The following is a 13,512-nucleotide window of genomic DNA, read 5'->3' as shown; positions in this document are numbered from 1 at the left end:
AGCTGTTACTGTGATCTCATGCTTACATGAATTAATGAGATGGATAGTACGTAACTGAAGATACCTTTCTGTATTTAAATGACCAGTATGACCACTCACAAGGCCCTGACACTGTGAAAAGTTGCAGGTGAAGCAACAAATCTCTATGGAAGGACAGGACAGTGAGAAAACCAGTGAGGAAAGAGGACAGTGAGAAAACCAGTGACTCTGGGACTAGACACTCCTGACTCATTCCGACTGTGCATATTAGCTCTAAAGCCCTGAGCAAGTTTCTTCCCCTGAGCTAGTACATTCTTTGGTTTTAAAAATGACTCCCTGGACTGGTGAGATAGCTCACTTGGTGAAATAGTACACTACACTGTTGTGTTACGACCAAGGTTGGAGCCTGACCCCCACCACATAGAAGGAAGCTTTGGTGCTGTGATCTCACTGTGATCTCTCTGGCTCTTTGTTTCTATTTGAAAGTCATCCTGAAGCAGTGAAGCCTTGGTGAGGACCAAAAATATAAGAATAAAAAATATTCACAGTGGTCCGGGAGGTGGCGCAGTGGTAAAGCTTTGGACTCAAGCTTGAGGTCCTGAGTTCGATCCCGGGCAGCACATGTGCCAGAGTGATTTCTGGTTCTTTCTCTCTCCTCCTATCTTTCTCATAAATAAATAAAATCTTTTTTAAAAAGTATGCAATTATTTAAAAAAAATATTCACAGATAACATTCAAATCTGAATTGCCAAATGACGGTCTGCTAAGAGTAATGGCAAACTGGTCAGCTGGCAGCTCACCCAGCAGCACACACAAATTACCGTGCGTGAAGATCTGCGTTCAACTCCCAACCCCCATTTTCATCCATCCATCCATCTATCCATCCATCCATCCATCCATCCATCCTAATAGGAGAGAGGAAAAAGGAGGAGGAGGAGAAGAAAGAGAGAGAGGGCGAGAGTGAGAGCAGAGCATTACTCAGCTCTGGCTTATGGTGGTGGGAACTGAACCTGGAACCTCAGAGCTGAGGCATAAAAGTCTTTTGCAGAACCATTATCTCCTCAGCCCAGTTTAAGTAGTGTTTGGTCTTAACAATTTAAAAAAAAGTAAAAAGAGGGGTGGAGGGTAGATAGCATAATGGTTATGCAAACAGATTCTCATGCCTGAGGCTTTGAAGTCCCAGGTTCAATCTACCACCATAAGCCAGAGCTGAACAGTGCTCTGGTAAAAAAAAAAAATAAATAAAAATAAAAAGTAAAAAGAATAGGACATTTGTGAAAACAGAAAGGAGTATTATTTAAAACTCTTATAATTGGAGAAATAGATCGGACTCAGCTTCACTGAATGAAAAAACAGATTTTGAAACTGGTGGGAAAATATTAGAGAAATGGTCCAGGAGGTGGCACAGTGGATAAGGCTTTGGACTCTCAAGCATGAGGTCCCAAGTTCAATCCCCAGCAGCACATGTTCCAGAGTGATGTCTAGTTCTTTCTCTCTCTCCTATCATTTCTCATGAATAAATAAAATCTTAAAAAAAAAAAAGAAAAATATCAGAGAACACTACCAAGTGAGGCTGACCACTGTGATTGGGACATCTGTCTTTTCAAAGAGGGTTTTTTTTTCACTAAAAAAAAAAAAAGGCACCTACATTCCCCCAGAAATTAAGGCAGAGACCCTACTTCTTTAATGATTACTTTTTTTTTTTTTAATTGCTATAGGGTTGTTGCTGGGGCTGTGCTGGCACTAGGAATCCACAGCTCCTGGTGGCCTTTTTTTTTTTTTTTTCTTTTCTTTCTACTTTATTTTTATTTGATAAGATAGAGAAATTGAGAGGGAAGAGGAGACAGAGAGGAAGACAGGAAGAGACAGAGGATGCTCATAAAACATCCTCCCTACAGGTGGTGAGCAGGGGTTTGAACCCAGACCCTTGCAATGGTGATATGTGAGCTTAACCAAGTGTGCCACCAACATTCCCCTACCCCTCTTTTAAAATATTTATTTATTCCCTTTTGTTGCCCTTGTTGTTTTATTGTTGTAATTATTGTTGTCATCCTTGTTGGACAGGACAGAGAGAAATGGAGAGAGGAGGGGAAGACAGAGAGGGGAAGAGAAAGATAAGACACCTGCAGACCTGCTTCACCACTTGTGAAGCGACTCCCCTGCAGGTGGGGAGCCAGGGGCTCGAAACTGGATCCTTATGCCAGTCCTTGTGCTTTGCACCAGGTGTGCTTAACCTGCTGCGTGACCGCCCGACTCCCACCCCACCCCCGGCCCCTTTTTTTTAACCAAGGCACTGGCTTCTGGTAGTGCAGGGTATTGAACCTAGGACGTCTCCCCACCACTTCCCATTTTCTTTTTTTTTTTCCTCCACTCCCCATTTTCAAGAGTGGTAAAACAGCACTGCAAGTGTCCCTCCTCTCTCTCTATTAAAAAAAAAGAGGGGGAAAAAAGAGGGGGGGTCACCAGAAATAGTGGAACTGTGTAGGCACTGAGCCCCAGTGATAACCCTGGTGGAAAAAGAAAATTAACAGTGGAATTACTTAGTTATGAAGGTTGAACTGAGAAAGAAAAGAGCATTGAGAGAAAAGAAACTCATATTAAAGTTAGACCTCAATATCAATGTAAGGATAAATGCAAGTTCTCATGTGTATCTGAAAATGCCACAGAGGAATCAGAACTATGTTCATGCAGATACTATTTGTTGTAAGTATGATAATCACTTAGTAGTTCAGTCAGGTAGATACATCTTGGCGGAAATAACGATATTTTTAAAATTTATTTTTATATTTACTTTCCCTTTTGTTGCCTTTTTTAAAAATTGTTGTTGTAGTTATTGTTATTACTGTTGTTGTCATTGTTGGATAGGACAGACAGAAATGGAAAGAAGAGGGAAAGACAGGGGGAGAGAAAGATAGACACCTGCAGACCTGCTTCACTGCCTGTGAAGCAACTTCCCTGCAGGTGGGGAGCCAGGGGCTCGAACCAGGATCTTTACACCTGTCCTTGCGCTTTACGCCATGTGCACTTAACCCACTATGCTACCGCCCAGCTCCCGGAAATGACGATATTTTAAAGAGTCTTGGGAAGTTTAGGATTTGCTTTTCTTACCACGTGAAGCAGATGTGGTGTAGATAGGTAATTCTCTTGCTGCTCTTCTCAAAATGTCTTGCTGTTGTTCTTGGCTGCTTTCTTTTTCATAACGTTCCTTTTCAGATTGAGACAAGTAGAACTACAAAAAGAACTTAGCATTATTAAAGTCCCATGTTCATTATCACACTCAGAAAAACAAAATTCCATGCAGAATAGATGACAAAAACAATACTTCCTATAAAGGCAAAATTTGCTTTCAGATTACTTTAACAAGCTAATTAAATAGATTTTAGCAAGACCTTTGATAGAATAAAAAGTTACTGCAGTACTGGGTGGTGGTGCACTCAGCTGAACAAATATAGTATGCAAGGACCGGACCTGAGTTCAAGTCCCCACTCCCCACCTGCATGGTGTGTGTGTGTATGGGGGGAAGTTTCATGAGTGGTGGGGCAAGGCTGCAGGTGTCTCTTTCTCTCTCCCTCTTTCCTGTCCATTTCTTTCTGTCCTATCAAGTAAGTGAGTAAATATATACATAAAAATAAAAAGCAGCTGCCCTCCATAGTTATGATGGCAAAGAACATGTATGAGATGTATGAGATATAACTACACTTTTGTTCTTGACAGAGGAAGTTTCATTTCTTCCTCACAATAAGCATAGACCTGCATGTGCCAGGCAAGTGAGTTTGGTGTTGATTTTGTAACTGGTGGGCAACAGACTGCTGAGGAAGTGAGAGAAATACTGCAGCTTGGTTTAGCTGGCTGACAGTTTACTAGTTAATTCCATTAAAAAGTTACTAAAAGCCTGTCATATGCTATAAAGTGGGGAGAGGCACATAGTGGAAAGCATGACAGAGAAAACCAGTTGTCAAAACCTGACAATTTAATACAGTGACGACAGACAGGCAGACAATTATGATACCAAAGGGAAGGTTTTATTACAAAAAGACAGAGCACGCCAGAGATACAGGCCAAACTCACAGTAAAGGGAAACAGGAGGGATAGAGCTGTATAAAGGTTTACAAGGACCCCGAGTGAATGCTAAATGGTTGAGAATCCAGTGCTTTAGCCATTGAGCCATCTCCTGGATGTTAAACGGATGTGACATACTAAGAACCACCACCAAAAAGGAAAAAACAAACAAACAAAAAACTATGGCACTTTTATGTGCTAGCATTCTTCTAATCATTCCACATATATCATTAGTTACATCAACTGTAAGTAGTACTCTTTTCATCAAACTTTTCAATATCTCTTATGGGACATATTACTGTCATCCTCATTTTACAAAGGGAGATAAGGTGCAGACAGCAGGAAAAAATCTCCAATGTCATACGGCTGGTAAGTGGCAAAAGGGACTGGGGCAGTGTGGCCCCAGAGTCTGAGTTCTTAACTTCTATGTTGAACTATTTCTTAAAGTATTACTCATCATTTCTTTTCTTTTTCATCTCATAATAATGAAATTTAGTTTTATACACACCATGTTTCCAATCATCATTACTACTACTAATTAATTAAATAAAATTAAGTCTCAAGGCTAGGCGGTATCGAACCCAGTTGAGCACACGTGTTGCCATGTGCAAAGGCCTGTGTTTAAACCCCTGGTTCCTATCTACAGACAACAGGTAACATGCACAAGTAAAAAATGAAAATCAGATGACAAAATGCTAAGAATATAATCTTGTTTATTTATTTATTTATTTATTTTTAAAAGATTTTATTTACTAATGTGAAACACAGGAGGAGAGAGAAAGAACCAGGCATCACCCTGGTACATGTGCTGCCGGGGAATTAACTCAGGACCTCATGCTTGAGAGTCCTATGCTTTCTGCACTGCACCACCTCCTGGACCACTGTTTAAAAAAATTTTTTTTTTATTTAAGGAAGTATTAATTAACAAAACCATAGGGTAGGAGGGGTACAATTACACACAATTCCCACCACCCATTCTCCATATCCCACCCCTTCCCCTGATAGCTTTCCCATTCTCTATTCCTCTAGGAGCATGGACCCAGGGTCATTGTGGGTTGCAGAAGGTAGAAGGTCTGGCTTCTCCGCTGAACATGTTTAAAAAAATTTTATAATTTATTTATTTTCCCTTTTGTTGCCCTTGTTTTTTTTGTTGTTTGTTTGTTTTGCCCTTGTTTTTTATTATTGTTGTAGTTATTGTTGTTGTTGATGTCGTCGTTGTTAGACAGAAAGAAATGGAGAAAGGAGGGGAAGACAGAGGGGGAGAGAAAGAGACCTGCAGACCTGCTTCACTGCTTGTGAATGGACTCTCATGCAGGTGGGGAGCCAGGGGCTTGAACTGGGATCCTTAAGTGGGTCCTTGCACTTCACACCATGTGCGCTTAACCCGCTGTGCTACCTTCTGATTCCCTATTTTTTTATTTTTTACAAGAGCACTGCTCAGCTCTGGCATATGGTGGTGCAGGGGACTGAACCTGGGCCTTTGGAGCCTTAGGCACGAGAGTCTCTTTGCATAACTATTATGCTATCGCCCTAGAATATAATTTTTAAAAAAATTTCTTTTCAATATTTATTTATTCCCTTTTATTGCCCTTGTTGGTTTTGTTGTTGTTGTAGTTATTGTTGTTCTTGATGTCACTGTTGGATAGGACAGACAGAAGTGTAGAGAGAAGGGGAAGACAGAGAGGGGGAGAGAAAGATAGACACCTGCAGACCTGCTTCACCGATTGTGAAGCGACTCTCCTGCAAGTGGGGAGCCGGAGACTCAAACCAAGGTCCTTATGCCAGTCCTTGCGCTTTGGTACACGTGCACTTAACCTGCTGTGCTACCGCCCAACTCCCTCTAGAATATAATCTTAACCATCTAGCTACACTCAGTTTTAGGTGAAAGAAGAATTCAAGTCACCTACATCAAAGCAAGAAAGAAATACTGGTTGTGCTCTATACTGGGCCAAAGAGATAGCGGGATAAGGTACCTGACTTATCACATACATGGCCCAGATACCAAAGCACCAGAGGAAACTCTGGAACTGTGGTGTTTCTCCTCTGCCTCTCTCTGAATGAAAAGTTAACTTGGGAATGATGAACTGTTCATGTGTGAGACCAGGTGGGGGGAGGGTAAGCTTACTCTGCATAAATATTTATATATTATTTTCCAAGTGGAATCTCCAACTAGAAGCAGGCCATATTAAGATGTAATAAGCAAGGGAGTCGGGTGGTATTGCAGTGCGTTAAGTGCGCATGGCGTGAAACGCAAGGACCGGCGTAAGGATCCCACTGGAGCCCTGGCTTCCCACCTGCAGGGGAGGCGCTTCACAGGCCGTGAAGCAGGTCTGCAGGTGTCTTTCTGTCCCCCTCTCTGTCTTCCCCTCCTCTCTCCATTTCTCTCTGTCCTAACAAGAACAACATCAATAACAACAATAATAACTACAACAATAAAAAACAAGGGCAACAAAAGGGAAAATAAAAAAAAATTTTTTTAAGATTTAATAAGCAATGGTCTAGACAAATTGTGGCCACAATCAAAATCCTTTATCTAATTGTAGCACATTTGTTCAAGTACGAGTAAATATTTTAAAAGGTTTCTAAAAATCGAATCTACTTTCTTTTTTAAAATTGTTTATTATTTACTTTTCCTTTTGTTGCCCTTGTTCTTTTTTTATTTTAATGTTGTAGTTATTGTTGTTGATGTTGTCGTTAGACAGGACAGAGAGAAATGGAGTGAGGAGGGGAAGGCAAAGAGGGGGAGAGAAAGATAGACACCTGCAGACCTACTTCACTGCTTGGGAAGCCACTGCTCTGCAGCTGGGGAGCCAGGGGCTTGAACCTGGATAATTACGCCAGTCCTTGCGCTTTGTGCCACCTGCGCTTAATCTGCTGTGCCACCTGTGCTTAATCTGCTGCGCTACCGCCTGATTTCCAATAATAGCATTTTTAGGGGTGGGGGTAAATGCATTATGTCATAAAGTTTTAACAAAGGTTACATAGAGAAAACAATTTAATAATTAGTTACAGCACTTGGTAATTAACCAATATTAATTTTACCTCTTTGGAAGGGGAGGCAGGAGATGTGAAAATTGTCATCCAATAGGACCATACAAACATAACAAAAAACACATGGAAAGCCACAAGGTAAACAACGGCCTTTCCTGGTAAATAAAAACAAAAAATATTTGGTTCAGTGTAGGTAAAAGCTGGAAAAAGCATTACAATAAAACAGTATTTAGGGTCAAGATGATTAATCCAATAAAAGTTAAGATATACTGAAAACATCAAATATACACACTCTTTACTTAGCATGAAGCAATAATACAGACATAAAAAAATATCGCTTTTGCACTTATGGATTATCAACCTGCTGAAAACATAACTGTTTCTCAAACTTGTTAGTATAACTTTCAACATCTTTATTTCTAAATATTAATTCAGTGATATAATTTAAGCTTTTTTGTGTTGTATAGGTTTTTTTTTAATTTGGAAGAGGCAGGCTAGTTTCCATTAAGAAACAAGAATTATTAATAAGTGTTTCAACACCTTTTCAGTTTGAAGTGCAGAACCACAAACCCAAAGAGTAAGCATGAAAATCAGAAATTAAAAAAATAATCATAAATCTGAAATTCTACTTATACTAAGAGGAAATACCAAATACTGCTTCTCCCACAAGAGCTTGCTCTATTACTTTCAGAATTCACTACCTCCACATTCACCAAATAATGTGCTCAGACTTCTGTTAAGGCTCTTGCTTCATTAAAATTAGTTGCTTATGACCTGGGAGGTGGTGCAGTAGAGAAAGCATTGTATTTTCAAGCACGAGGTCCTTAGTTCAATCCCTGGCATTATATGTGCCAGTGATGTTCTAGTTCTCATCCCTCCCATTAATTAATAAATCTTTTTTTAAAAAAATTAAGTAAGTTACTTAACACTGATGAACTGATGCAAAACCCTTAGAATAGTATCACATATTAACTCCTTAATAAACACTGGCATTATTATGTAGGCACTTTGATTTCTTCTCAAAACTTGCTTCTTGTGTACTTCCTATTAAAATATTTCCCAAGCCCAAGGGCTGATAATATTTTTGCTGTTCTGCAGTGAGATATGGAAACATTAAGAGCCACGTAGAAAAGTTTCTAAATGGTTAGTGTTCGGTAGTCAATTTGAAGTGCAATCCTTTAGATCTGAAGACATTTTCCTTTATGTATTTTTGTTTTTAAAATGTTCTTTTAAAAGAGAATAAAGGGGCGGGGGTAGATAGCATAATGATTATGCAAAGAGATTCTCATGCCTGAGGCTCCAAAATCCCAGGTTCAATCCCCTGCACCACCATAAACCAGAGTAAACAGTACTCTGGTTTAAAAAAAAAGAGAGAGGGAACCGGGCAGTACCGCAGCTGGTTAAGCGCAGGTGGCGCAAAGCGAAAGAACCAGCATTAAGGATCCCAGTTCGAGCCCCTGCAGGGGAGTCGCTTCATAGGCGGTGAAGCAGGTCTGGAGGTGTCTTTCTCTCCCCCTCTCTGTCTTCCCCTCCTCTCCATTTTTCTCTGTCCTATCTAACAACGACGACAACAATAACTACAACAATAAAAAACAACAAGGGAGGGGGTCAGGCGGTGGCGCAGTGGGTTAAGCGCATGTGGCGCAAAGCGCAGGGACCGGCGTAAGGATCCCGGTTCGAGCCCCCGGCTCCCCACCTGCAGGGGAGTCGCTTCACAGGCGGTGAAGCAGGTCTGCAGGTGTCTATCTTTCTCTCCCCCCTCTCTCTCTGTCTTCCCCTCCTCTCTCCATTTCTCTCTGTCCTATCCAACAACAAAGCAACGTCAACAATGGCAATAATAACCGCAACGAGGCTGCAACAACTAGGGCAACAAAAAGGGGGAAAAATGGCCTCCAGGAGCGGTGGATTCATGGTGCAGGCACCGAGCCCAGCAGTAACCCTGGAGGAGAGAAAAAAAAAAAAAAAAAAAGGGCAACAAAAGGGAAAATAAATATAAAAAAATTTTTTTTAAAAAGTGGTGCATGAACATAGCTAACTAAAAGAGGAACTTGAATAAAAAAAGAACAATAAAAAAGAGAGAGAGATAAAGAGCATAAAGGCAGAAAGATTGACAATCCACTGGACCCCAACGTTCTGTTTTAACAGTTATGTAGGTCACATTAACCTAGGAACACAGAATGCCCAGTCACACATTGGACTGCCCCAGGGGCCCTGGGGTGAATGGCAGCTCACACCACACAGCTGACCAGCAAAAAGCACTTGGAATTCTAACTCTCAGAGTCTCTTTCACAGTGACCCTGATTATTTTCATGCCCCGTGTAGTAGTTTAGGCAGTTGACTATATTATCTGGGTTACTGCCAAAGTACTTTTGCACAAACCATCTCAAGAGTCAGTGTAAAATGTATTGTTGACAGTTTCTTCTTCTTGACTATAAAGTCCCAGGGAAGTAACTATACCTACATGACTATTGGCTTGGGGACTTCTCAAGTAACCACAACAGACTATTGCTACTCAAATCACCACTCTATCTACTGAACAACTACTAGAAGGTACGTAATAACAAACCTTATGTTTACTCCTCGTGATATTCCTGTAAGGTATTCTTTAAGTTTACCAATGTACAAACTAAGGCTCAGAGTATTTACTATTTTGCACAATGTCAAAAAGTCACTTAAGTAAAAAAAAAAAAAAAAAAAAATTAGAATACAAACTCAGTATCTGCCGTGGTCTGGGAAGCAGGAGGTCTCAAGTTCAATCCCTGGCAGCACATGTACCAGAGTGATGTCTGGTTCTTTCTCTCTCTCCTCCTTTCTCACTAATAAATAAATAAGTAAATAAAATCTAAACAAACCAAAAAAAGTTAGCAGCCCTAGTGCTCTTCCCTCCCACCAAAAACAAAAACAAAAACAAAAACCTTCAACATCTGCCTGCAAAAATTCCAAGAACTGGGAGTCGGGTGGAGCGCAGCGGGTTAAGTGCCAGTGGCGCAAAGCGCAAGGACTGGTATAAAGATCCCACATCGAGCTACCGGCTCCCCACCTGTAGGGGGTTCGCTTCACAGGCGATGAAGCAGGTCTGCAGGTGTCTATCTTTCTCTCTCCCTCTCTGTCATCCCCATCTCTCTCCATTTCTCTGTCCTATCCAACAACAACAACATCAACAACAATAACTACAACAACAATAAAAGCAAGGGCAACAAAAAGGAAATAAATAAATAAATAATTCCAAGAAATTTTTTTCCCCACTAAGACATACCTCAAATTCTATTTTCCACTTTTTTTTTTTTCATCAGAGCACTGCTCAGCTCTGGCTTTTGGTGGGGTGGGGGCGGGTAGGATATTGAACCTGGGGCCTTGAAGCCTCAGGCAAGAGAGTCTCTTCACATAACCACTATGCTACCTACCCTCCCCCCCTTCACTTTTTAAGCCATCATTTTTGTGGTCAGGTCATGCTTTGGAACTAACATCTAATGATGTCAAGATAAATTCCTAACCATTGCTTCCTTCTCATTTCACATTTGTGTTCTTATCACTTCTATTAAAACTGATTGCTATTCATATTAAAAGTCTTGCTTTCAGGCTGGGAGTTCTGATCGACGTGCCATCGCCCATGTCCAGTGGGAAAGCAATTACAGAGGTCAGACATTCTTCACCCACTTTCTGCACCCTACAATGATCAAGGGTCCATACTCCCAGAAGGATAAAGAATAGGGAAGTTTCCAAGGGAGGAGATGGGATGTGGAAGTCTGGTGGTGGGAACTGTACCCTCTTATCCTACAGTCTTGTCTATCATTATTAAATCAATAAATAAAAGTCTTGTTTTCCTGAAATCATCCTCAGCTCCCTTCAGTGGTCTGAACCACGAAAGTCTTCCTAATGCATTGTCTACCAGATGGACCTCCCTTTAGGTGCTTTTCCATTTGCATAAATGAGAATACGTTGGATAAAGAATAAACACAAAATTGTATCTCCTGTACATTAATTAAAATTTTTTAAAGAATTTATTTATTTATTTATTCATGAGAAAGATAAGAGGAGAGAAAGAACCAGACATCACTCTGGTACATGTGCTGCCGGGGATCGAACTCGGGACCTCATGGTTGAGAATCCAATGCTTTATCCACTGTGCCACCTCCCGGACCACACATTAGTTAAATTTTAAGGATATACTTCCTCCTGAAAATAAAAACACAGAATTGTCACTAGGTAGAATCATGGGTCTTACCAATTTCTCCATTTCCAGAAAGAATAACTAGAAGAGGAAGAAGAAAAAATAAATAAATATTAAGCATTTTTTTTTACTTTTATTTTTATCAGAGCATTGGAGCCTCAGGCATCAGTCTCTTTACATAACCATTATGCTCTCTCCCCCACCCACATTAAGCATTTTGTACATAAATTTTACTTAAAAGTTGACTACTCATTTTAATACTTACAGAAAATAAAAATTAGTTATAAAATGCAAACTACTGGGGGTCGGGCGGTGGCGCAGTGGGTTAAGCGCATGTGGCGCAAAGTGCAGGGACCGGCGTAAGGACCCCGGTTCGAGCCCCCGGCTCCCCACCTGCAGGGGAGTCGCTTCACAGGCGGTGAAGCAGGTCTGCAGGTGTCTATCTTTCTCTCCCCCTCTCTCTCTGTCTTCCCCTCCTCTCTCCTTTCTCTCTGTCCTATCCAACAACAAAGCAACGTCAACAATGGCAATAATAACCGCAACGAAGCTACAACAAGGGCAACAAAAGGGGGAAAAAATGGCCTCCAGGAGCGGTGGATTCATGGTGCAGGCACCGAGCCCAGCAATAACGCTGGAGGAGGAAAAAGAAAAAAAAAACAAAAAACAAACTACTGAAAACAGAATTGGATACTCCCAAAACAGTGAAAAACAAAAACAAAAACAAAAATCAATTTCTCATTAATTGTGCAGTAGTATTTAATTTTTTTCTTAGGGGTGAAGCTTTGTGAGTTGAAGGTTCATCAGTATGATAACAGTTGGGGCATTTTCTTTCCTTTATGTTGCTGGCAGGATAAATAGAATCTCTTCTCTTTTTTGCCTCCAGGGTTATTGCCGGGGCTTGGTGTTAGCCCTATGAATGCACTGCTCCTGGTGGCCTTTTTTATTTTCTTTCACTTTATTGGATACGACAGAGAGAAATTGAGGAAGAGCAGACAGAGGGAGAAAGAAAGATAAACACCTGCAGACCTGCTCCACCACTTGTAAAGCGCCCCCCCACCCCCGCAAGTGTATGTGTTGGGGCCCAAACCTGAATCCTTGTGTGGGTCCTTGCACTTCGTACTATGTGCACTTAACTGGGTGTACCACTGCCTGGCCCCCAATAGAAGTCTCTTCTATGGCATTTGTTGTTCATTAATAATTGTGTGTGGGGGTGAGCAGCAGCGCACCAGGATAAGCGCACATAGTATGAAGTGCAAGGATCCCAGTTGGAGCCCCAAGCTACCCAACTGCAGGGGGGTTGCTTCACAAGCCGTGAAGCAGGTCTGCAGGTGTCTATCTTTCTCTCCTCCTCTCAATTTCTCTTTATCCTATCCAAAAACAACAGCAGCAACAAAAACAACAATGGAAAAAAGATGGTTTCCAAAGCAGTGGGTTCCTAGTGCAGGCAGCAACCCCAGTGATAATCCTGGAGGCAAAAAAAAAAAAAAAAATGTGTGTGTAAGTTTTACTCAAGATAAATTGCATTTTTAATAGAAAAGAAGGTAGAGAAAATTTTTAAAATAATTTTTTAGAATGCTAGTTTTTCCAAATCCTGAGGGATTCCTTCTTTTTTAAAATATTTATTTACTTATTCCCTTTTGTTGCCCTTGTTTTATTGTTGTAGTTATTGTTATTGATGTTGTTGGATAGGACAGAGAGAAATTGAGAGAGAAGGGGAAGACAGAGAAGGGGAAGGATAGACACCTGCAGACCTGCTTCACCACTTGTGAAGCAACTCTCCTGCAGGTGGGGAGCCGGGGGCTCAAACACAAATCCTTATGCCAGTCCTTGAACACTGCGCCACCTGCGCTTAACCCACTGCGCGACTGCCCAACTCCCAGGAATTGCTTCTTAATTCTTCCAGATAGTCCAGTGATAGCCTGGCCCTACGGATTCCGCTACTTAAGTGGGTTCCATACTGATTCCACTACTCCAAATCTGTCACCACTTTTCAGTTTTCCCACTGCCTTACTTCAAGGGCTTCATTGAATACAGTCACTGTGTCTCCTTCCTCCTTCCCAGAACACCTGGCAGATAAGTATTCTTTAATACTTCCCAGTAACTTACAGAGTCAAGTCCACAGTCTGCAGAGTAGTAAACACTGTTGAGGTGCTCTGTGACCCACACCAACGATAAGGCTGGCCATTCTCAACAAATCACAGCTGCCTGGCATAGCTTCATAAGGGTGCCACCCTGCAGTGTGACTCTCCTACTTGGCCTTCAATAGCCCTGATGTTCCTCAGCAGGTAGAGCAGATCACTCCTATATACCAC

At 41.3% G+C, this 13,512-nt stretch overlaps 1 protein-coding gene across 5 annotated transcripts in view; it reads right to left on the bottom strand.

Annotated features, from left to right (window-relative positions):
- Positions 1–13,512, bottom strand: part of ZDHHC20 (zinc finger DHHC-type palmitoyltransferase 20) — a 78,378-nt gene that overhangs the window by 38,047 nt on the left and 26,819 nt on the right. For 4 of the 5 annotated variants that reach the window (XM_060194721.1, XM_060194718.1, XM_060194719.1 and 1 more), the window contains exons 2-4: positions 11,255–11,281; positions 7,081–7,184; positions 3,088–3,208 (exon numbers count right to left, since the gene is read on the bottom strand). In XM_060194721.1, the coding sequence (XP_060050704.1) occupies positions 3,088–3,208; positions 7,081–7,184; positions 11,255–11,281 (252 nt within the window). The remainder of the gene's footprint in view (positions 1–3,087; positions 3,209–7,080; positions 7,185–11,254; positions 11,282–13,512) is intronic. The other variant, XM_060194720.1, reaches the window with a different exon arrangement.

The sequence above is a fragment of the Erinaceus europaeus genome, chromosome 7 (assembly GCF_950295315.1).
Source record: "Erinaceus europaeus chromosome 7, mEriEur2.1, whole genome shotgun sequence".
Classification (NCBI taxonomy): Eukaryota; Metazoa; Chordata; class Mammalia; order Eulipotyphla; family Erinaceidae; genus Erinaceus; species Erinaceus europaeus.
This window is presented reverse-complemented; position numbering and strand designations above follow the sequence as displayed.